The following is a 24,542-nucleotide window of genomic DNA, read 5'->3' on the forward strand; positions in this document are numbered from 1 at the left end:
TTCGTCGAATGTTCCGAATCTTTGGACGGAGTATCAAGTCTAAGAAGAAACTTTCCTCGAAGGAAAAGTATCTAAGGATCCGTGAAAATTAGAAATCTAAAATTTCTAAAAATACTTTTCAAAATTTAGACTTCGAATTTTGTATACTTAAAAATCCTCTCGCAGTAGTGTAAAAATATATTGAGAAAACGATCCATAGAATTCAATAAAAAAAAAAAAACTGTGAAAAATGTGAAATTGGAAAAAACATATATGAAAACTGCGTATCTATCCATTGGATTTAATTTGTCTACGTTTCTACATCCATCATATATTTATTCCTATCGATCAGAACGAAATACAAAACCAATGCCAGAACAGGTCATTCGATGCCAAAGGTAACAAGATTACGAGCTTCGTTCCTCGCTACTTAACAATTACCTACCACTTCGCTACTCCAATTATTACTATCATCCTGTTCTTGGTACACGCATTATGCTTGTTATGCTACATTCTAAAATTCATTCTAAAAATGGAACACGTTAAACCACAAAAATCTCGTCAAGCAAAATCAAAAAGTAATCCATCTATATATCTGTATACCTATATATACGTATTTGTGTGTCACGCTTTGATCAGAAAGCAATATTCTCCTCTTCACATTTCCAAATGCATTTTCACGGGCGCAAGAATCAAAGCTATACATATATAGAAAAGCGAACAAATTTCACCACGCTCGATTAATATTCGGCACACATCGAACGATACACATACTGTCCACTCGAATAACTATATCATTGCTATTCGACGCGATTGTCACTACAGTTTCGCCAGTCGTGTCCATAGAAACGGACCACTTGACAGTACACGCGATTCCAACGGCAATTCGTGCCACACTGTTCGCAACAGTTGGAATCGTAAAAGTCGTCGAAGAGACTGACTAGGTAGGGGAGTCGGAAATCCACGAATTCCCAATCAAAGAAGGCCTACGTAAGGCCTTTGCCACCTCCAATTCCCGCGTTCAGTATCTGTGAAGGTGTTTCGGGGACGAAAAGGGGATTAGGAGACGATCGCAGGGGGAATATGGTTCTTTCCCATGGTTGGTAATGTGACACAGCATTTGTAAAATGATTTTGGTTTCTTTATCTCTTTGAAATTCTATGGTCATTTATACTTATTCAAAATTTAGAAGGTGTCGTATTAGTTTAAGTGATAAGTATACCGTGGATTTCTATGTGTTCGTACGAAATTTGAAGATACAAAAGTGCACAGAACGTGAAATATTTAAAGCAGAGTAAACTCGTATTTTAATCTGCGTTTAAGTTCTATTACTACTAATCAAATTCTATTGATTGCAACAATTTCGTAGGAAAATCCGCAGTTTAGTTATAAGTAATTTCCCAAGTTGGCCTGGAATTTTGTTATTTCGCTACTATGGGATCGTTCGAACGATTTTAATTAATTTCTTTTCTTCGAATTTTTGTGGTTATTTAGAATTTCATTATTGCACTTAAGCAACAAACTTTCATTCGGCTGATATTGTTACATTCACCTGATATATCGGGAAAAAAAACCCGTTCTATGTGTGGGATGACCTACTGCTTAAGGGATGATTGAAAAAGTTGTGTAAATGTAACACGACGTGATTGAATACCGGCAATCCTGTAGTTGATTCAATTAAGAACAATTTCTAAATAGAATTTCTCTTCAGAGGTGAAATAGTCTATTCAAAATAGAAAGTGGTAAAATTCTTATAATACATTCTCGAATAAAGATCGATGAAAAGTTGACCAAAATTGCTGGAAAATTATCTGTACAGCGAATGTGAAAAAGTTTAACGTAAAACTTTTCCGCTTAATACACTAATATAACATTATGCACACCTGAAACAAGGACGTAAGACAGATTGATCAATTGTTTCACGGCCAAAAAGAGGAGCCGATTGACACGACAAAATAGCCACGCAGCAGCAAGACAAAGCGAACTCAATTTCGAGTTTCCTCTGACCAGTTCGCCATGGAGTTTCATGGGTAGAAAGGGGGGCCAATGGTTGGACGCTAAATACCGGTTTATCCTGACAGAAGCCGTGCGACTATAGATCATTTAACGGGCTGGCGCACCTTAACACTCGATGTCTCGAATCGAAACTTGCGTGTAACTAGTTAACTGGAGTTCCGGTACAACACGTCGCCAGCGAATTTCCGTTGTTAATCGAGAAACTCGCGACCCCGTACGTCAGCCTCTAATTATTGGTTCTCCCATGGACTTTAGGCTATAATATTACTCGTATCCTAATTCGTTATATTTAACACTCATACCACTGTATAGACATATATATTATTCGAGCGTTGTTAAAAGTTTTCCTATGCCTTTATTCTTTGTCAGATATTTTAGATTTTCCAGGGAAATAATATCAGTATGACTGACATGTAGGGATATGTCTTACATTCATAGAAAATTTTAGCATATAAATCATATGCGTGTACGATATAAGTTTATGTCTAATCTAATACGATAAATCTACTGCTCATAATTATCCAAACGATACACAACGATTAACAGCCTACGAATATTTCGCGACTAATTGAAATTTAAGACGCATGTTATTTCTAACAAATAATACATTTAGTATGGTGCATGGTTTCAATAAGGAATCGTATGTACGTTAATATTCTTTTATCTTTACAGAAATAGAACGTAAGCAGAGGTATGTTTTATCGCACTGGCGATTATGTCTGGTACTCTACTTTAAATTTTTTAAGTGTCTTCGCATATTTTACACTACGCTCTCTGCATCGTAGCAACTTTACGTATCGCAAATGTGCATGAAATTCCGCATTCTAGCGATAAGAATAGCAGAAAACTCCTATTTATCTTTATTTGCAGTAACAGTGAAATGAAATAAAGAAGAGTTTAAATATTATCGGAATGACTACGAGCGTTTGACTCGTTTCTCTCCCTCGTTCTTTTCCTTTCCTCCTTTATCTTTTTTATTCCTTTACCTTCTCGCCTTTTTCCAATTTGTAAAAAATCCCGAGGAAATCCCATGGATGAGCGCGCGAGTATTAATTAAAATTGAAGAAGAATAAGGATAATAGAAGACTTACTTTTAATTTGCGCCTTGCGTTGAATTTCTTCAAGCAATCCACAGTCTCTTGTCTGTGGACGACGGACGCGACACGTTCACGTTGCTGTAACACGAAAGGAAAAAGAAGAAAATTGACGTTGGCTGTTCGAGATGCTCCGCAGTGATGGATGCACGTTTCACGAGGCTGATTTTACTTACGCAGATCCACGGGTGCTTCAGTGCCTCGCTGGCGGTGATCCTTTTGCTCGGGTTCACCGTCAGCATCTGATTGATTAGGTTCTTGGCTTCCGGCGTGACGGTGTCCCATTCTGGGCTTGGATACTGCCGAAAACAAATGAGCAGAATAATTCGTTAAATACCGATAAAGATGACAAGTTTTATAGCGATCCCTGTTGTACGGTATTTAGGTCATATTTTCCCTTTCTTTGACATTTCATTAGACCTAAACCTCTTGCGTTCTTTGGGTCATTTTATATTTTCTTATCGTTAGGAAACTTCTCGAATTCAGATAAAATAAAGAAGCGTAGTGATATATGTGCTGTGTGGTTCCAAATTTATCGTGAACGTTTGTTTGAGTATTAAAAGTTTCGTTTTCAGTAAGAACGAAACCGAGATCAAAATATTAAAAAATGAGGATCACTGCGAGATCGAGGAATAAACAGAAAAGTTTTTCATTGAACGAAAATAAACTACAATTATTTTTTTGTATTATTTCTAGTTTAACTTGAACGACTAATCCAAAAAATAAATGGCAGTCGATTGAATTTATAATTGCAGTGAATTGAACTAATTCAATCAAATTTAAACGAAAAGAGTACAATTTAGGGCGCGAAGCGCAATCCTTCTAATCCAGAAAACAATTTACGATCGAATAAAAAATGTAGAAAGCAATCAAGCGTTTTTGTACACGATCGATCGATTTTTAGCCGAAAATTTGTCCAAATCCCTCGACAGGGTGAAGGATTTTCATGAAGGCTTAGCTTGAATAAATAAATTGATCGATCGAACTGCAGGAAGATTGGCCAGGAAACCGAGATGAAAATAGCATAAATAGATTGTTCTTACGTCGTATGATCCGGCCTTGATCTGCGCGTACAATCGATGCTGATCCTCGTCCCAGAATGGTGGATAACCGACCAGGAGGATGTAAAGAATGACACCGCACGCCCAGATGTCGACTGGCTTGCCGTATGGTTCTTTCTTGAGTACTTCCGGGCTGAGGTAACCCGGCGTCCCGGCGAAACCTTGGCAAAAATTATTTCTAGTCATTCTCGAGAGAAATATTATCTATATTTTGCAATAAAATATCGGATGCGGCAATTAACACGTTTCTGCGTTTTCATTCAATTTCTATATTTAAACAATTAATTCACAAATCTTCAACAAGCAACGAATAGCGGAATGGACGAATGTAATATAATAGAGAGAATATTTGTATAAAATATTTCAAGATAGAAGAGCAATAACCAAAGAGTTGAGATATTTTTATTTCATCGCAGTTATTTGTAAGTTCATGTTTCATGTTTTTATGTTTTAGTTACGATTTATGTATGTAATTTATGTAAAGCCAATTTCTAGGCAATCAAGCTGAAATGAATAAACATATGCATACATTTTTGCACACAAATTTTCTATGTTTAAAAGGTTATTTTTATGAGGCGAATTTTCACATTTTTAACAAGAATTAATCGTACACATTCGTATTTCGTTTTACGAAGATGTTGGAGGAAGCTTTTAATGTTTTCTCTCGAACTATTATTTTATACTGAAAGAAGTTTCTTTGTAATATCTGGAAAGGAACAAGATCGAAGATTTTATGAATTCGAAGTTCTTAAAGTCTTTACTTATGCCGTGAGTTTCGTAGAATTAGTACGTAGAATTACTAGAAATTTTCTAGAACTAAGAAGGAAATCTTTATTTTCAGTACTGGAAATATATGTAAAAGCGAATACAAAAATTTAAAAGAATTCTCTCGCATGAGGGCAAGTTGGTGCCGATCTCTTACGAACACTTTATCTTTGGAAAATTATTTTACCGTAAAAGGTGTTCTTTTTCGAACCAGATAACATTGACGAATTTCGTAAGTTTAAAATTCCCGAAATTTGTATCTATGGAATTGACTTTTCTCTGAGGTAACTTTCGTGAAACTTCATAAAAAAAAAAAAAATAAAAAGCTCTACTTTACGAGCTCTTTAAAATGTCAGATATCGTCAGAAAGCTTGATTCAGAATCGAGGTAAATAGGTGGTAATTTCTTGCACAGAGTGGAGAAGATCGAAGCTAATCTCGCCACTATCTACGTTTGGCTCGAGTATCTACTGCTCGACCATTATGACGTCTTGGAACTCTCGACGACTGAAGTTTCGAATTTCGCGCGTTTGACGACGAAGATACGGAAACCACGGCCTCGACCAAAGTCACAGTGTCGAAGGAATTCCGTGGTATCGGCTTTTCGAGGACGGAAACGAACGTCAGCGTGTTTGAAGCCGGTCGTTCGATAGACAGTCGACGATGGAAAGTGGTGAACGCTGTTCCATAGACTCCAGCCATCAAAATGATATCGTTCGCTGTTGATACTATTTTTATGAAGCCGAATGTGCTTGTTGCGTTGTCATTTCTTTCAATGTGAACGTTATTTTAACGCTCTACCTGTTGAATATATGGACGAGAAGTCCAAGAGCTTTAGGTTGTTGCACGATGTTTTGTTGTTGATATTTGAAACGGATCTCCGACGAATGGAATACGCGTTAAGATGAGTCGTTATAATCCCATTTAATTTGGAGAACGTGTTTGAGATGAAAGTACGGCGCGAAATTAAAGAATCAAGAAGAGAAGCGAAAATATTTAGACGGGAAATGGATCTGATTGAAAAACGAAGAAGAGAAGAATATTTGGACAAGCCAGTTCAAAGAACTGTCTTGTTTAATCGAACTTTGTTAGTTCGCAAGAAGAATTATGCTCATAAAAACAAGATTAAAACACGAAATGTAATTTTTTACATTCTCAGACTATAATTCCAAGAAGCTCTGAAAAAAACGTTGTTTGTCAATTTTATGTTTTATATCCTTTGATAGCATACCAAAAGATTATGAATAGAAAGAACTGTATTATCGAAGAAAAATTATCTTTAAAAATATCGTTTCACCACAATAATATTTATCTACCCTTTGACAACAATCCCCTTGTCTAATTATTAGTAAAAATAACCATCCTCATATATCTAAATTACGTTTCTCCTATAGTATAGGTATATTCGAATCTCCAATAACACGTCTAACAATAACACAACCGCAAAAATAGAACAACCTACTGGGATATATTTTTTCACGCCTGAAAAACACATGCACGAACATATTCGTGTACTTCAACCCCTTTCAAAAATTTGCAAAAGGGTGCGCGCATGGAAAACAATTTCAAGCAGAGCGGACAGGCCTCAATCTGGCTGGATTGTTAGCGAGAGAGGAAGAAAAAACAACATTCAATCTCGAGGAACAATATGAAGGAATTTCAGAGGGCGAGAGCCAGGTTTCCGGTTTGGATCCGGAGCGGAGTGGTTCTTTGACCGCAAACACAATACGGAAAATCTCTGAAGAGGGAGAAATCTATTTTGCCTGCGAAAACGCGGAAACTTTTCCAATAGCACCGGGCGAACTTCAACGGAGTTTCTCCCCGAGTAAAAACAAACGGGAACAGCCGGTCGAACCAGCCAGTTCTGACGTGACACGCCCGTACATAAATGCACTGGGCTGCTTCTATACGATGTACGACGCGCGTCGACACGAGAAAGAGCCGAAAGGAGGATGAAGAATCCCCGGAAAATAGGGGGAAATGAATGGAAATGTCGACGGCCGGATTTAAATCGCGAGAGCGTAGAAACGGTGGAGAAAAACGAATAGAAGAAAAGAAACGTAGAATTTCGAGCGAAAGATATGATGAGAGATCATTGGAAGGGAAGACGAAAATTTACTTTTCCAACTCATCTATTTATCATCGCGCAAGTGCAAATGTTAATTCGTCAAACTATCAACGAGCTTCTCCATCATTTTTCTTTACTTTCTTTCTTTGCTCTATAATTACAAATAATGTTTCTACGATACTAGTCGTGTTCGCGGTATGAATAAAAAGATAGCCGTTTATTTTTCCTATTAACGAGTTCTAATTGATAATTCTGACGATTTTATGGCCTATAAAAATGCTTTCGGCAACAATTTTCAATACGTCTTTCACTTTTCTCTTGAATAATTTTCTTACATTTGGCGGACAAACGAAAGTTTATAAAATAAGAAATATAAGAAGACATAAAATAATTTTACAAAATGGATTTATATTCGATAAGAACAGTGAATAAATACAGTATATACTATAGAATGTTACCAATATGGTAAAAAATGTTTAGTGCTGAAATTATTGAAATTCATAGTGTATTAAATTTGTAACTTCCTTTTCGAGTCGTTTTCAGAGTTTCGAGAAAAACGAATGTTTGCCGAAGAAAATATAATATAAAAATACAGAAAGGAAAAAGAAACAATATAAACTTACCGAACCATGCCTGTGCTTCACCCTGCACCTCGATCGCCAATCCGAAGTCCGCTAATTTCACAGCCGCGCCCTTCGCCTTACTTGCGAGGAGTAAATTTTCGGGCTGCAACAGGAAGCAGACTCGTCGACATTCCTGCTCACTCTTCGCACAAACCGTTGCCGTTGTCCTGCATTTTTACGCGGCCATGCTGTAGGTTGATCCATCAACAGGAGATATATACGTGCATGCTTGACACACATTGCGGCTCTACCTTCTACACTGCGCTGCTTTTCACTCTCATCTTTTCCTTTCTTTTTTTATTTCTCTCCCACTCTTTCGGTTTCCACGAAACGCCACTTTTCGTACGGTCGTGTTCTCGCGTTTCTTTTTACGTATTTTCTTCCCTTATCCACCCTGTTTTTCTCGTGTCCTTCTTCTCGTCTCTAGTCGAATTAATTTCCTTTTTTTCCCCTCCTTTGCGATTCAAAAATTTTCCGCACGAAATTCGCCCATGACGACGAATGCGTTCTAAATCTAACGCGCAACGCGACGATTTAAACGATGATCTAACGCGAAATTCGGCAGTTTTCCAGATGTGGAAAAATGTTGCACGTCCAAAATATCACTTTCTGTGGAACGATGTTTTCAACGACGATTAAACGTAAAATTGGTACACGCGTCAAGTTTTGGATCTATTCAAATATTCTTGTGCCAGTAACTTCCAAAGAATTGCTCCGAAGAAAGTTGCGAAATTAAGTAGGAAAAGGAAAAACTATACTGTTACGCTCTGCGGACTTGATTCGTGTCGGTCGTTGAGACAATAACCGAACGTAAAAATTCAGAAACTTAAACCTGGAATTTACTCAAATTTGCTGTATCACTCATTCCGAAAGTTTATTATGATATTTAGAAAAATTGTCTATGAAACTGATTAAAATTGCTGTTCCATTTTCTACGTATTCCTATTTTACCTTTTCCTAACCGCTTATTCCCGTTTACGTTATATTCTTTTTTTTTCTTGTTTTTTTAACCAACAAACCGCTCATGTCCCATCGACTATCGAGCCCTAAATCTTTATCTGAAAATGTTTGGTTAAACAGACTAAACCTTTGCATTGCCAATGTACTGGACCCTCTCAAGCATGGCGCTAGTTCGTCCGTAACATTCGTTTCTCTACGTACTTTCAGGTCCCTGTGCACAACTCCATTGTGATGGCAGTGGTGAACGCTTTCCAGGATTTGTTGGATACAATGAGACGCGTCCGCTTCGCTGTAGAATTCTCGCGCCACGATATCCTCGAACAGTTCGCCGCCGGTTACTCTGAAAATGACATATCCGATATCTCTTCGAATCTTCGTTTTCAAAGATATTGATCGAATCGGGGAGGAAATTTTGGAAAGTGGCGAAATTAAGAAGGTCGATTTCGAAGGGCAATCGAGGATCGGTGGATCAGATATTAGGAAATTGAAGAACCGAGGTGCGAAGCAATTTGATGATTAATCAGGTATCGTACAAAATTCACAGAAATAAATTTCGAGATGAAATATGAAAAAATGGGAAATTTGGAAAATATCGATATTCACTAGAAGCATAAAAATTCCAAAGACTCGCAAAGAATATCGATCAAGCTGGCAATTAAATAACCTGCCGTAGTAGTTTTCACCGCGGAACATCGATACCTCGCGACCATGCGAGCTCATTAATATGCAAATCGAGGTTGATTTAAATTCACGAGGGCAGATCGTTCGAATAATTAGTCGGTGACTGGAACAAATTAACAATTACCGAACAAAGTCGCGAGAATAAAGGAAGCAAGGGTGAATGCTGTAGACGTTAGGGTAAGTTTAATGTTCTGAATGAATTTTGAATTCTAATTATGTTACGGATTCTCTGATGAAACATTTAATCATCGATAGTGCTGTTGCAAGTTAGGTTGAGCTTTCATACAAACCAAATCGTTGATCAAACTTTCGAAAGTTCTAAGATACAAATCATTCTCAGAATATAAAATATTTCTCTTCAACGCGAATAAAAAATATTCTCTAAAAAAAAAAAAAAAAAAAATGCCCTTCTTTACGAATTAAAATTCCTAATAGAAAGCTTTAAAATTAAATTGATTAAAGAAAATTGAATTTTAGAAGCATTATATCGTTGTTGTAGGTGTATAAGCGGCGTTTACTTACAGGTCAAAGACGAGGTAATGGTGGTTTTCCTCCTGTATGCTGTCGTGTAATCTCACTGTAACAGAAATAAGGTTATAACAAGTTAGTATCGTGCTTTCTTGTTAAAAGTAGCAGTAAATTTAAATATCGTAGAAAGCTAGTTTCAACTATATATATACACCGATGTATTTTCTTTTTACTACGGTATTAGAGACCATAATGTTTGATATTCCAGTGATTTAAAAAGGAAATCTTCTGGCACAATTTCTTCTGGCAACAAATTCTTTGTTCATTATTTATTCTAGCCAAAATTAATAAATGAACAATCAACAGGTGATTGTAACAATATTTAGATTTTAATGATTTTAAATAACCTACCATCAGTTGCTATTTCGATATTTCCAACGATATTCCCGAAACGTTTCCCTGCAAAGCTTTCCAAACGAGAAGCAACAATCATACGCTCGGCGGAAAAAGAAAAGATAGAAAAACATTATCCACTCCATCCTCATTTCGCCATTAAAAGCCAGAAACACAGTTTCGGGGCGCAAAAGAAGAGACTTTAATACAGAGAAACGATAATCTCAGCTTTCCTCTATTCCGCGATATTTTCTTCTTACTCAACTGTTCGCGAAACAAGCATCAAATTCTGACAAAGATAAAGAGAGGATGGTAAAAGTAGAAGAAGGCGCTCGATCTCTTCTCGTGGGTCGAAATTCACCGCCTAAAACCGGAGACGATCGCAGTCGCGAGACGATCGAAGACGCGGAAGGAAAATTGTCGCGATATCGTACAAACGATTTTCATGGTCGCTGGACAAATTGCACCTTCACACTTGCAACGCGTTCCATGGAAACGACCGCCATTACGTATGCTCAAATTTTCGTTAGATTTTGTTCGTTTAACGCTTGCAGGATTTTTATTAGTTGCAATTAGACAGCGGATGTCTATGCAAATTCATATATTTACGAACGCAATTGAAGAAACACGGATTTATTTCACCCTTTAGTATCGTAGAGGTACATTAAGGTACGAGTATAGTATTATAAAAGCATGATCAGTATTTATTAGTCATTTTGTAGTGGAAATCTCACATGATATTAACGTAGCTTTTGTAATGAGTCCTATGGAACTGTTATATATTATTGCTATTTCCTAAACCTTATTCTAGCAACGTTAGATCAAGAAATTAAGGATAAGGCGAAAGTGGGAAAATTTTGTAAAATCTAAACCAACGCAATAAAATACAAAACTCGATTGAAAATATTAATACTAATTAGACACGTTGTGTCTCGATAGCAAAAATGTAGAAACTCCAACAACACAATATTTAAATCGATAAACTTCCGATAAAAAGAAGTTTCATACTATTACGATGTACGAAAATTTTACAAAGATAATTGTGTTTTACATAAATCGCTGTAAAAATTTGTCCAATTTGCATCTTCCTCTTTCCTGTAGCAATAAATGCCGTGTCAGATCCTAAATTCACAAAGTCAACATATTAATTACATTTCAGAAGTCCAATTAGCCTTTCATTCGACCGTTTCTTTTTGTTTCTTTCCATTTTCCTTCTCTTTCTATTTCCATTGCTTTCTAGTCGACCGGAATGCTCCTTCGTGTATTTTTTCATTAATTTCAGCATATTTTTCTGCCTTGAAAATACTATCAACCAGGATGTTCCTTCGTATATTTGTTCGTTAATTTCGCCATATTTTTCCGCTTTGAAAATACTATTCGGCGTTCCTGGAAAATGAACGGACAAGCTGAAACGTATGAAACGTTGCAATTAAGAGTTTTAGACGAGCGTAGGGAATATAAAGGCCTTGGATGGGAAACGTGGAAACGTTTTAGACAGGATGGAGTAACGAGGAATTATTTAAGCGCGAGAATATTCGGTCGTGACATGCAAACTGAACTGAAGATCGATACGCGTGCACACGGTTCGAGTATCATTTGCATCCGCGACAGTTTGCTCGATCACGACGTTCATTAGGGTCAACGAAGAGACGTTTCTCGCGATACAAACCAATGGTGCCCGTCGAATCGGCCTTAATTAATGTCAACTGAAAGCGAGTCCACGCGAAAATCCTACGTCTACCACCGTAGAACGTTATCTTATACAGAAAACAGCTTCAGGATATCGTGATGAAACCTCGAGGAATATTTTCTTTATTCTCTTCTCTTCTTTAAACATCGAGAAATTTTGTTATCAGGTAAAATGAGTTTTCTTTGAAACGAAACTTTTCAACGAAATACACGAGATTACTTTTTACATTTTCTCCTGTTAAAATGAATTGAAGCATTTTATTATCGAATAGAACGTGGAACTTTGTTTACAAAGAGTAGTCTTTTCTTGAGCTCTTCATGCACATAATGACAGTTCTTTGGAAATTGAAAAATTCTTCTATTTTCGAATGTTGGGTAAAACGTTGAAAGCTTTTTTTATTTCTTTTTGAAAAGAATTTATGCAAGTTTCTGCAATAATATAAAACTCGTATTTACATTAAACGTACGAATTGAACTAGCCAATTTTCAGAAACAGTCTATCTATTTCAAAAGATGTTGAGTAATGTAAACATCATGTACGCTGTATATATCATAAAATATAATAAAATTACCTTGCAATCCGCCTTTAGTAACAGTAATAAGCATATCTGGACTATTTTAACGATTGATTGAAGAGTTTGGCCAAGGAAGATTTTAGGAATATCAAAGAATATTTCAATAAACAGCGGACTCTCGTCTAAACGCGATCGAAGTAGAATCATGCAATCGTACACAGACGGCGCTTCGCGTCGAGTTCCCTATAAATACCAAGTAGACGGCCAAAAAATTGGCGCCGTGTGGGTGGCAACACGACTATTTATGATGGTGGCTCATAACACAAGCAAACAATCTACGAGTATCGACGGAATTTAGAAATTTTCGGAATGCGTTATACGTGTTCGATGAAGGATGATCTTCTATATATAACAAATATATAGCTGAAAAATCGGTAGATTAAAATACGAATTTAGATTTTTATTAAAATTGCACGTACATGTAAATTCGTTCAGATAAGTTTTTCTATTTATTCTTGAATGATTTAATCTTTTAAGTTAATCTTTTAAATAAATACGATAACGAATAAATTCATCGCACATTTATATTACTTTCTTTTTGCGCTGTTTTCTTTTACATCGACGATCGAACGCGTCGATCGAAATATCTTTTAAATAAATACAACAGCAAATTTATCGTACTTTTATATTACGTATTTTATTTTACACGATATACCTTCGCGTTTCAGGATCAATTAAAACTTCTGCAAGGTTTGCTTACCGAATAGTCAATAACAAAAAAAGCTGAAAAAGTTTGCGTACTAAATTACCAAGTTTAATAAATCCTTTTTCACGTTTTACACGTCCAAACCCTTTCGGACAATTTTCCTGCCAAACTCGTAATCTCGGAAAACAGCAATAAAAAAATTTCTTCCCTCGATATCCGCACAGATATGGAAACTACAAAATCCACAGTTGTATCGGCTATAAATTCGATCTTTGTATCTGTACGTCGAGAAGAGATCTTGCCAGAACTCGACGAGTGTCACGATTCGACACGGGTTCGAGGAACCAGATGCGGAATTTAATGAAAATGGAAGAGATATCCAGAAGGGACGAGACAGCGGTTCAGACGCCAGATATCCTTCGTCCTTCATCCTTTTCAAATGATCCTCAAACCGATCAAAGCTAGCACGAACGAGAAAGATGAGAAGCCTATCTTCCCGCTTTTTGATACCCTCGACCGATCCAATAAGGATCAAGAGGGTGCCGGAGATCAGAAGCTAGAGCCGAGCCGTTATTATGGGAATTTTTATTGACGAAAAAGAAGGCAGATGGTAGAATGTGCAGGATTCGAATCGAGGTAATTTTTCTACCACCACGAACTATCGCTTGTCGTTCACAGCGATAAATGCTATCGAGGCTCCAGAGATGGTAGATGCAATTCCGAAGTCGAATGATAGTATTGAGATATATGTAATTTTGTGTGTTGTATTGAATTAGCCGTGTAGTAGTGTTACACATATACGAAGATGAGTGTGTGTGGGAGTAGGTGCGTGCGCAGTGTCTCGTAGAACAGAAGAATGCAACTGTTCCGTACGTATGGTGGTGAAAAGATGGTGAGACAAAAAGAGTGCCGAGACACGTGCAATGGGTATCCACGAATATCTTGTAAATCACATATTAAATGAATATGAAAGTATTTTAATATCATTTCTACGTGTAATGTGAGTGTCCCTACATATTTATTTCGGTGACTAAGATCCATAATTCTCAACAGATTTTTAGGTTTAACGCGGATGGGTACGGCGGAATTTTACTCGGATATATTGTGACGGAAAGATATTTCGAATTTATTTGTATACGCGTTCGAAAATTTCTAGCATTCTTTGCTTCTCGGACGAAACAAATTTGTTCGTAGATTTTTCCGAGATATGCTGTAATTTTTATTTTTAAATATAGGCAATTGTTGGAATGTTTATTGGTATTATTTTCTAATTGTTTTTAGCTATTGTGTTATATCATAGCTGTGATTTTATTCGTATCATATCGAGCAAAATGGATTGAACGAGATTGTTGAATAGTTGGAACAGAAAAGTTCGATTCGACTGTTTCTAAAGCGGCAATCTGCTTAAAGTAGTTCCGGTCATTAAATCTTCTTGAATTCAATGATTACGTAAATGGATTGGAAGAATGAACAGTAAGACGGTGCAAGTTAATTCAGTGCTTCTGAATCTAAATATATTTTCCTGTTTGGAATTTATCGTTTCGATGACATCTTGACGAACAGCTTTTTGTATTTCTACTATAACATCGCAATTTTTCGAATCGGTTCAAATTTATCGACCGAACGATACAAAGACTTTTCTCTTAATAAGTTACAAATTTCAAAATAAATTCAATATCTCGCGATCCACCAAATCCACAAAAAGATCCGCGTAATCTACAAAAAAGATCCGTAAAGCTTGGATTATGTTAGTTTAAGTTACAAACACAGGAATTAGATGGCAAGATAAGACCTTAATGTCACACAATGCGCTACCGAAAACACGTGTATTAAATAACAATGCCAGTTTCGTCCATTCACGACCAGTTCACCGGAAATGGTTAACAGAGACGTGAGTGAACAGTCGATTTGAACAATTGAAAGAACAGCAGAGAGCGTTAATCTTGGCAAAGAGAAGGAGAGACGAGAGTAACCGGCGTTAGTATCGATCCTAGAAGCCACACCTTGACGCAGCGAGTCGCGAGGCTACGCGTTTTCGCGATTTCGTTTCCGTTGTTGAACTTTCATCGCCTTTGGCATTAAACTTCCACCGAAATGTCATGACTGTCTCGTCCGAGATTTATCATCCATTGGAATTATCGGTTATCACGTCTGGCGACGCGTGAAATGTCAAATTCCTCCATTATTTTCAAACTCTCTAGCACGACAAATTTGCAGTGATCAACGTCCTCTTAATAAATGATTCTTTTTATCGCTTTCTGCTATATTTGGACATTTTTGCTGCAGTTCCTTCTATATTCTATATTCTTCGTCAAATATATGCTAAAAGTATTTAATTATATACAGCATCTACAAAAAGTATTGACACGCTATTGTATTTATTGTAACATTCGGATCTGATTAATTAGTTTCATGTATGTTAAATTTCGTATCATTTAGTGGTGTCTTCATACTCCCGACTATCAAAATTTCCTACTATAAACGTGAAACGTAGAACCTGATAAAAAGCTTCGTCAGAAAATAAGGATATCTTTGTGAATATCTTTGATTACCGTGAATTTCTTTCATACGCGGACGACTTGAAGATCTATAAGACGTTTCCTTGTTATAATAGAGCTACCTTGTAAAGTCTTAGATGAGTTTATCGATTGGTGTAGAGCTACCAGAATGTTTCTAAACTATGCTAAATATTATATCATGAGGTTCTCGCGATCTGACAGTTGTATTATGTTCCCGTATAATCTTGATCGTAATGCTTTGGTCGAAGACGATGTAATTAAAGACTTGGCATAACATCGTCATTACGTTGTTAGATGTGTCGTGAGAACTTCGGCAATTGTGAAGCGGTTTTCAGTTAATTTCCAATTTATCTCAACCATTGAATTTCTGTATGTTATTCCGGTTCGATCTCGTCTGGAATACGCCTCGATAATATGGAACCAAGCATGCAAGAAATACGATTCTCTTATTGAAGGAATTCAACGTAAATTCCAGACGTTTGGACATAAGCGTAATTATGAGCCCGTTCTTGGTGCTCTTAACGCGCTACCGTTCGCAGATCAGAGGAAAATACGCGACGTTACTTTCCTTAAAAAAGTCTTAAGTGGTTAATAATTTGACTTAACGACGAATTGATCGTCGTCCGTTGCTTGGCATTATCAGTTCCCACGAATCCTCTAAGAACACGAGGAGAAGTAATATCTTTTCTGTCAATCTTTTATATCTTTTATAAATAATATCTTTTCAATGTACGTTCGACGTACGGTTGTTCGGACTCGTTCGTATGCTTAATCGTATCAACTGCTACGCTGACCGCCTCGACTTTTTTTCTTGGAAATACCATTTCGTTTAAATCTACCTTCTGCAGACTTGCGGTGTAGATGGAGTCTCGATATGGCCCGTGTATTTCTTTAAGCTATATTTATTTGATTTTCACGTACGCGTGTGCATATAATCGGGCTATGATCCGTTACTAAATAACATACGACATACGATAATATTCCTTGTAATCATTGTATATTAACATTCACACGAGATAATATTTTATAACGTAACAAAAAGAAGGATCGTAAATTAAAAAAAGGCACCGTGGAATTTTATTCACCGTCCATCTAGGAAGAAATTCTTCGAAAGATACCTGAATTCGTAACAATATCTTACCATCGTTCCCTCAAATTTGCAGCCGTGTACGCTCCTCGCATTTCTTCGATGACGCACATACAGAAGATTAACGGCCGAATGAAACGGAAAGAAAAACACACGATGGCATCCAGTGGGCTGCTGTTCGAATTGCAAGGAAGAAAAATCGAAGGACGTCGTGTGTTGGGATGGCAGTGGTCGTGGAGAAGACGAGCCACGGTGCAGAGAGGAAAAAGCGAAGAAACATGAATCGAGGTGGCAGCCAGGCCAGTAAACGACAGAGAAGAGAAGGCTGAAACTGAGCGAAGGGAGAACAGAGAAAGGTTCGAGGAGGATCGATAGGTATCACTTGTTGACTGGAACGGACGTAAGCCGGTGCACGCCATGATGGAAACGGGAAGAGGACGTAGTAATTCATCGGTCACGTCTAGCCAATGGATAGAGCCGTACGATGAATAAAAGAAACCCTTGGCTCCTTATGAATTATGGAATCGACTCGACCGATTTAACAAACCCCGTGACTTTTGTCGGCGACGCGTCTCGATATCGCCTTCTAATTCATCCCAGCCACCCTTAACAGTTGTTTCCATTCAACTTGGGCCTATCGTTCAAGGAGAATCATGTCATTCAAGTAAATAAGGGAAAGGAATTTTTTATTGCTCGTTGAAAGAGATTATGGTAGTTATAAGGGGTGATATATGGTGGATATTTTTAAATTAGAGCAGATCGAAAAGGTCGGTTCTAGGAGGAATTCGTGTGTACGATATTATCGAGAATTCTGAAAGGAACTATATTTATACCTTATATAGATAAGGAACTATACAAATAGCTTTTAAGTTAAATATTGCAACTTATTGATAGTTGGATGTTGGAAATGTAATTGTAAAAGGGTGTACGGATTGCATGTAAGCGAATTCCTGAATTAAATGGCATTTGAAATTCGGACTACAATTTTTGATTCGTTTGTAAATAAATATATCTTGTTCAGGAATGTATATACCACTGTCCTTGATCGATTCTCCCATTTTCAACATGTCAAATAAATTTAAACAGCGCTGCTGACGTTATTCCTGCAAGAGCTGAAATTTGCTCCAACGTCGAAATTCTTGTACTAAAACATGCATTAAACGCTTCAGAACCAACTATCGTCTCTATCAAATTCGAGTCTTCTAAGCCTTTGCACGATCATCAATCTCTACGAGTTCGATCCATCATGTACTCCGAATACTAAATCAATCTTTATTGTTAAACAATACGAGCTATCTATCGTCTCGTAGCATCTCTTAACGATAACATAAATAAACAATATCCCTTAATCCTTCGTTAAACGTATGTTCAATTTCAATTTTCAACTTTCCATTAAATTTCCACCGAAAATTGACATAAAATTAGATATCGTAGAAAGAAAAAGGAAAATCTCTCCTCGAGCGGTAGCGAAAGAATAAAGATTCCAGGTAGCCGAGCAGGAAATTCGCGTTCCAAGCGAGAAGAAAATTCCCATCTAAGATATCGAGGGATTCTACGAATCAACGATTCGAAATTTTTTGGAAGTCCTCCAAAAGCTCATAGAAGAGAGGTGATTTCTTCGAAACGGCGAGTTCGACCGGCGCTAACTTTCCGGAAGATTTTCTTCCCGGCCACGATCGGGGAATACATCACGAGATTCCCGAACGAGATTTCCTAGCTGGTTCTCGATTTGACGGAGAGACTCGATCCCTCAAGGCGAGAAGGAAAATTGCCAACGACAAAAGAGGTCGTCGAGGCAGATATACGAAGGAGGCACACCAAGTATTGATCTACGCTACTTCCGGCACGCTATCTCGGCCCGCTTCGAAAGATTCACGCTCGGTATATGTATGATGAGACGACGCCGATCAGCGTTCGTTAGAACGAACGCGATGAGAGAATAGACAAACGATCAACGACAGTTCCTCTTCTTCTTTTCTTTTTTTTTTTTTTTTTTTTTTCTTACAAACCTTTTCACAAACTAAGCTTGACTTGTGGTACGGTGAGATCGCGTCAAGTCAGACGTCGGTTAAAATCGCTTACATGTAATTCAATGAGAGCATTCATAGTAGGCGGGTCGGCCAAGTGAATGAAAATTTGTTGACCGTCGAGTCCACTTCAACAATCTAGCGGATCAAAAGTTGCAGGTCGTACGTAAATCATCAGTTAAGTGGGAATATTTGTTAATCATTTGAAAACCCCTATCGACGTTGCTTCATCGCTCTTGAAACTTTTACCTCTCGACCTCCAAGAGGTGTTTTAAAACTAAAATTCAAATTCTGGTTTCGATTTTTGCTCCTAAGACGAAACTATAAAATTGCGTAGAGTTGCAAATATTTGCAATTATAACGTGTCGGTATATTCAGCGTAAAGAATAAAGAACAGAACGAAACAGCGTAAAACAGTTGAAGTGCCACGAGGTTCCTAAATAGCTAGAGCTTTCCCGACGATTTTTATTTCTATTTGTTGGAAATTAGAATGCTCATGGCCTAAGTTTGATTTACTACCTGCTTGTACCTCTGTATTCTGTCATTCAAAACGCCAACAATTTAAATCATGATACTATCGAGCATTTCTGATATACAGCTGACGTTGACGTACTCTGACAATCGATCTCTGACAACTGATCGTCATTTTCATGAAATACATATAAAGATACAGCTATGTCATTCCGATATCAAAGATTCATTCATTTCGGATGGGTCATGATTTTGGGCTTTTGTCCTGTTAGATTATTGATAGACAGACCATTGTGGCATCGGTTTGCTAGCGATCAAGACTGCGGTCAACAATGGAAAAGTAACATGGTGGACGAGCGTTTAATTGAATTTGTACGAAATTACAGCGAACTATATGATTTCAGTCGCGAAGATATCGTGACACAATCCACAAAATGAAATCACCGTACCTTTGATCGCTAACGTCGATCAAACTCTGGAGTTTTTAGGATGTCAGAATGTTTTTAACGCGTTTACACGTTAGAAATATTAGAATAATTCAAGACTAGCGTACTTTAAATTTTATAGAATGCTTTCTTCTATGCCCTTTGAATGTTTTATCAGGTAAAATCAGGAAACTTTGTTGATGTTGTTCTTCGAAATGAAAGAGACTATCGAATCTTTCGTTTTTCTTATTAAAATGTTCTTACGATGACTCCACAAATTGACTCTTAGACGGAATGAAATATTTTTCTTGTCGAAAAGTTTTATAAAGACCGATACAAGCTATTGATATATCTAGGAAAAAAGGTGTGAAAGCTGCAACGAAACGATACGTCAAAAAATAAGGAGACTTTTATATTAAGGACACCCTTAAATAAAGAAATTATTATGCCCAAGGAAATTGGCAAGTAACTCATCGTTCTTGATTAATAGGTGAAAAATATATTTTAGGAAAAGCGATATAGTCAGGGTAGAATATTTTACGGATCGTTCAAGATGATTGAACAGTGTTGATGTAACAGGTATATTTATACAATTATAGCATGGGCCTATGGATGATATTTATAAGTTTGGTAACGACATTACAGAAATCTGTTTAAGTAGGTATTGATTAACTGCAATGCGACAATTCTGCGATAAATATTCAACAGAAGCTGATCTAATGAATACTAATTACAACAAATGTGCCTAGGGGAATGGTGTGTCGTGAGAGCGTCGTTACTTTACGTTTTATGCATGTATCTATATGTAAACGAATTATACTGTAATATAAAAAAGCTTCTAAAGGACGTTGTTGCTTACAAAATACGTATCATGTCGAATGAATATTCAATAAGACGAGATAATCCGACAGAACTATTTATCTCTGATGTAACAAATTTTCAAGTTTTATACAGAAAAGCGCGTACGATAAAATACAATACTCAAATTAGAAAGGAAACGTTGAAACTAAAACCTAGAAATAAAAGATTTAGAGAAAAAAAATTGATCCGTGAAAGCAAAAAATTGAGCTTCCACGAACAAGGTAAATATACATTTCTACTTTCGACACATTGAAATATCGTCTTTGTTCGCGTAATCCCGAAGTTAGCTGAAAATTCACTGCCAGGAAAATTTAGTCGAATAACAAACGCTATTTCGATAACTAAATTTACATTATACGGTTCATAAATGAGATTTGAATATTGCTTATGGATACACCAAATTCATTAATCCACCTGATGTACTCGTGCACATCATCAAGTATAATCAATTAAATAAAACGATCTCATACGAAATTAATTTGCTATCACATCCATGAAATCCATATTACTTTTTATCAAGTCAATCACTTGCAATTTCATCTTTTAATTCGTTCTAATCCATTCAATAAAACAATCGTAATCTAACATTGATTTCTTTTTCTCTTATGTTATTTTATTCTTTTTTTTTTTTTTTTTTAGTAGAAGAGAAGAGAGACAAAGGTAGAAAAAATAGATGAAAATTGTTACATTTTTTCGGCAGGCAAAGTCGAACGCTGTTTCTCGCGAGCAATCCCCGCGTCAAAGAAAAAATGATTATCCCGTGAATGGAATCGTGTGCTAGGAACGAGACACGAATAATTTCGGTTCCAGCCAATGCTCAGTTGGTTACAAGTTCGTCGTCGCTCGTCGTACATCGTCACAAGAATCCGTGACAGGGATGATCAATGAAATTCGTTTACAAACGAATAAAAGAACGACACCAGCGTGATACTCGTTCGACTGTGTCCTCTCCTGAACGCTCGCATTTCCCCCCAATATCTACCATAACCAGTTAGTTTCTCTTCCATTCAATCGAATAATAAAAACATAAATTGGCCCTACCGTGTTCCTTGACTGACAACCGAGAAACTTTTATCCACTTTTTTCTCGCCTCTAGTTTCCTCTGTTCTGTACGATTTTTTCTTCCCTTCGTTCGTTCGTTTTGTTCCAATGTTCTCGCTTGGCTAACGAGTGAAACGAGCTCGAACAAGAGATGTCGATGGTGTATTGATGTTTGATATAGCATCACAGACCTGTACGCAACGTTATGTTTTTTCGATACCGATATATTTTTAGTTATTATATCGTTTCTTTTAGTATTTTTGCTTTTTTATATATTATATTATTGTCTGTATTCTGATCAATGAGAGATTCCGGGGAGAAACGAATGCAATTGAAATAGATGGAAAATGTTTAACTCGAGGAAGTTTAGCGTAGACTCGATAAAAGTCTCTAAGCTTTTGAGCATCAACAAATATTACTACTTTGTAATTTATAAAAATGTAAAGTACTATTCTATTCGTAAAGAAAATTCCTAGGAAAATCACAGCACAAGAAAAGGATTAAAATTCATATTTTCGTACAATAATTACACTCACTGATAATAACTTTCTCGTATTGAACATTTTTTATCGTATAGATAACAGATATCTGTATCATATCTACTCATAATATAATCGTCCTTGTCAATTACAATTTTTCCATACAAAATCGTGATTGCATTTTCCTATTACTTATCGTGACAATTTCTTTTTGTCCTCAACTGTACGTGTACGTCTCGAAGTTGATAAAATTCGAACGTGGCTCGTCACCTCTTCGCGAGAGGTTGCATCGTCGAAACGTGTCGGGAAATTCCCTGGACGTCGATCCGGCAGAAATGCAGTCGCATTTCGAGCCTTACTTGGCACGTCGAGCCAAAAATTTTCCCCACGGCGACGATACCGATTGGCTGGTACCCAGATGTTAGCCGCATTTCGTCGTAACGCTACTAGTAGAAGTACCGGGGCCGGTTCAAGGTTGACATTGTACCAATCGCGTTGCACGTGCGGTTACACTAAATCTTGTTCGCGGGAAACGCGGAAATATTCGATGCTTCTCGAATGTCATTAACAGTCGCGCAAATAGAGTAACAATCGCGATGAAATTTTTAGATCTGTTTCAAGTAGAATAGCGATGATTTACACGAACGTTGACTATGCGATTTTTTATACGAAATCTGTTTTTGCAATTGAAAATTTTAAAAAATATCACGGACGTATTTTTTTACCGATTTTGTGATTTTCAATTGGCGTTCGATTAGCTCAGTGCGGTGAGTTCATCTTTTTTTTTATTACTTTTCAAATTTTATACCAGCTAAGTGATTAAAAGAAAACTTCGACGATTTTGACAGTAGTAGAACGTAGTTGAGGGGGATTGTAAATTTTTTAAACACAGGTGACAGATTTTATGTGGACTAATATTCTACGAAAGTTCTAACAATATCCGATAATGTTTCAACTGTAAAATATCGACTGACACAAAATGAAAAGTTTTGATTGTTCGGCTCGCATTTCTCCCTGTAACAACAACAATCGAATCGTTTAACGAACACTGGTTCGCGTACGACTAATTTCCAGTAATATCGCGGTACGTGCAACACGAGAACGATAATGGTCAATAACGTAAACCAGAAGACTCGTATCGATTCCCAAGGGATGGATTTCGCTTGCGAGACGACCGACTCAAGTTAATCGAAATCATGGCGTAATGCCCCAACAAACGCTATTTGCGCCAATGTTACTTGATTGCCGCATTTCAGACACCGAGGAAACATCCACGAAACCTAATTTCCATCTTTCTTCTATCTGAGCCAATCCTCCTATTATTTCAAGCAAGAAGAAACAATTCGAAATCCAAACAATGATACAGAACTAATAAATTCTTCGCGTTGTTCAAATTTTTTAAATACCAAGAAAACGTTCGAGAAATCTAAATTTCGCCCTTATATTCCCTCCGTCTTTTCTTCCTCGTTCGAATAAAAAACGAAAAGAATTCGGAATCACGAAAGTCGATGCAAGGGGAATAAATTCCTCGCGATACTTCGATCACCGATGCAATTTTGTGAACTTGACCATCGAGAGCTCGTAGTTGTTGGCTGGAAAATCTTTGCAAATCGACTCGGTCTTGCGTGCATAATTTCTTGACTGGTGCAACCGCATTGAATGATCGTCAAAATGGGAGACGATCGGATTAATCGGGTACAGTGCAAAGAGAAGGCTGACGAAACAAACGAAGCGACGTCGTACGCTTACTGTACCGTCGTATGGAAGCGTTTGCGGAGCATCGAACACGTACAGGTGGTCGCAAACGTTCGCCTAGCCTAATTATCCGCGGAAGCACGAATCGTACGGCTAATTAAACAATGAATCGCGGTACATCCAGTTATATCGAGACGATTGGTTCACCACACGATTCTCATCTATGCTCGTTAATATTTCTCCGTGTTCCTCGGCCGTTCTTCCTCCATTTCCGGTTCGCCGATTTCTTTACTTTCCTCGAGAAACGAAACGGATCATTATTTTATTACGGTTAATTTGAAATATCGCTAATTCTCTTACATTCATGGACGAAATGTATAAAATTAATATCGATTTTGTAGCACGATAAACGAAATATAATACACACGTTGGTTCTATTTGTTGCAAATAATGCAAAGCTCTCTGTTTCGGTCGTTACAAGTAGTACGTTCGATACTTGGTTATTAACAGGTTGATCGCAATTCCAATATTAATATGAACATTTGAATTAACCAAGGAAACATTCGTGAAATTTTACTAATAATTTTCAATACCACTTTCGATACTGTTTCCATAATAATATCAGGTATGAAGCACGTCATAAGATGCTTAAATAATTTTATTTTTTAATAAAGTACGCAGCTAACGCGTAAACACATTACGATGCATCGTTGTGAAATAACTGACAGATTTATCGACGCTATAGACAAAGTATAGATTCGTGTAAATCATAAAAAAGTTTCATCCGCGAACTCGAAACAGAGGCTAAACTTCGTTATATCCTTAACACCAAATTTTCCAAACTTTTCCTCTAAAAGATATTCCGCTATATTATACATATAGAAAATTAATTGCGCGAAGCGACTCGTTCATAGAATTGT

The 24,542-nt window shown here is 37.0% G+C and overlaps 1 protein-coding gene across 28 annotated transcripts in view; it reads right to left on the minus strand.

The window, feature by feature from the left end:
- The window catches only part of CaMKII (Calcium/calmodulin-dependent protein kinase II), a 160,423-nt gene that overhangs the window by 67,450 nt on the left and 68,431 nt on the right, over positions 1 to 24,542 (minus strand). For all 28 annotated transcript variants that reach the window (XM_033344590.2, XM_033344610.2, XM_033344612.2 and 25 more), the window contains exons 4-9: positions 9,769 to 9,823; positions 8,767 to 8,905; positions 7,606 to 7,708; positions 4,133 to 4,311; positions 3,266 to 3,388; positions 3,087 to 3,170 (exon numbers count right to left, since the gene is read on the minus strand). In XM_033344590.2, coding sequence (XP_033200481.1) covers positions 3,087 to 3,170; positions 3,266 to 3,388; positions 4,133 to 4,311; positions 7,606 to 7,708; positions 8,767 to 8,905; positions 9,769 to 9,823 — 683 coding nt within the window. The remainder of the gene's footprint in view (positions 1 to 3,086; positions 3,171 to 3,265; positions 3,389 to 4,132; positions 4,312 to 7,605; positions 7,709 to 8,766; positions 8,906 to 9,768; positions 9,824 to 24,542) is intronic.

Source organism: Bombus vancouverensis, chromosome 8 (assembly GCF_051014615.1).
Source record: "Bombus vancouverensis nearcticus chromosome 8, iyBomVanc1_principal, whole genome shotgun sequence".
In the NCBI taxonomy this organism is placed as follows: Eukaryota; Metazoa; Arthropoda; class Insecta; order Hymenoptera; family Apidae; genus Bombus; species Bombus vancouverensis.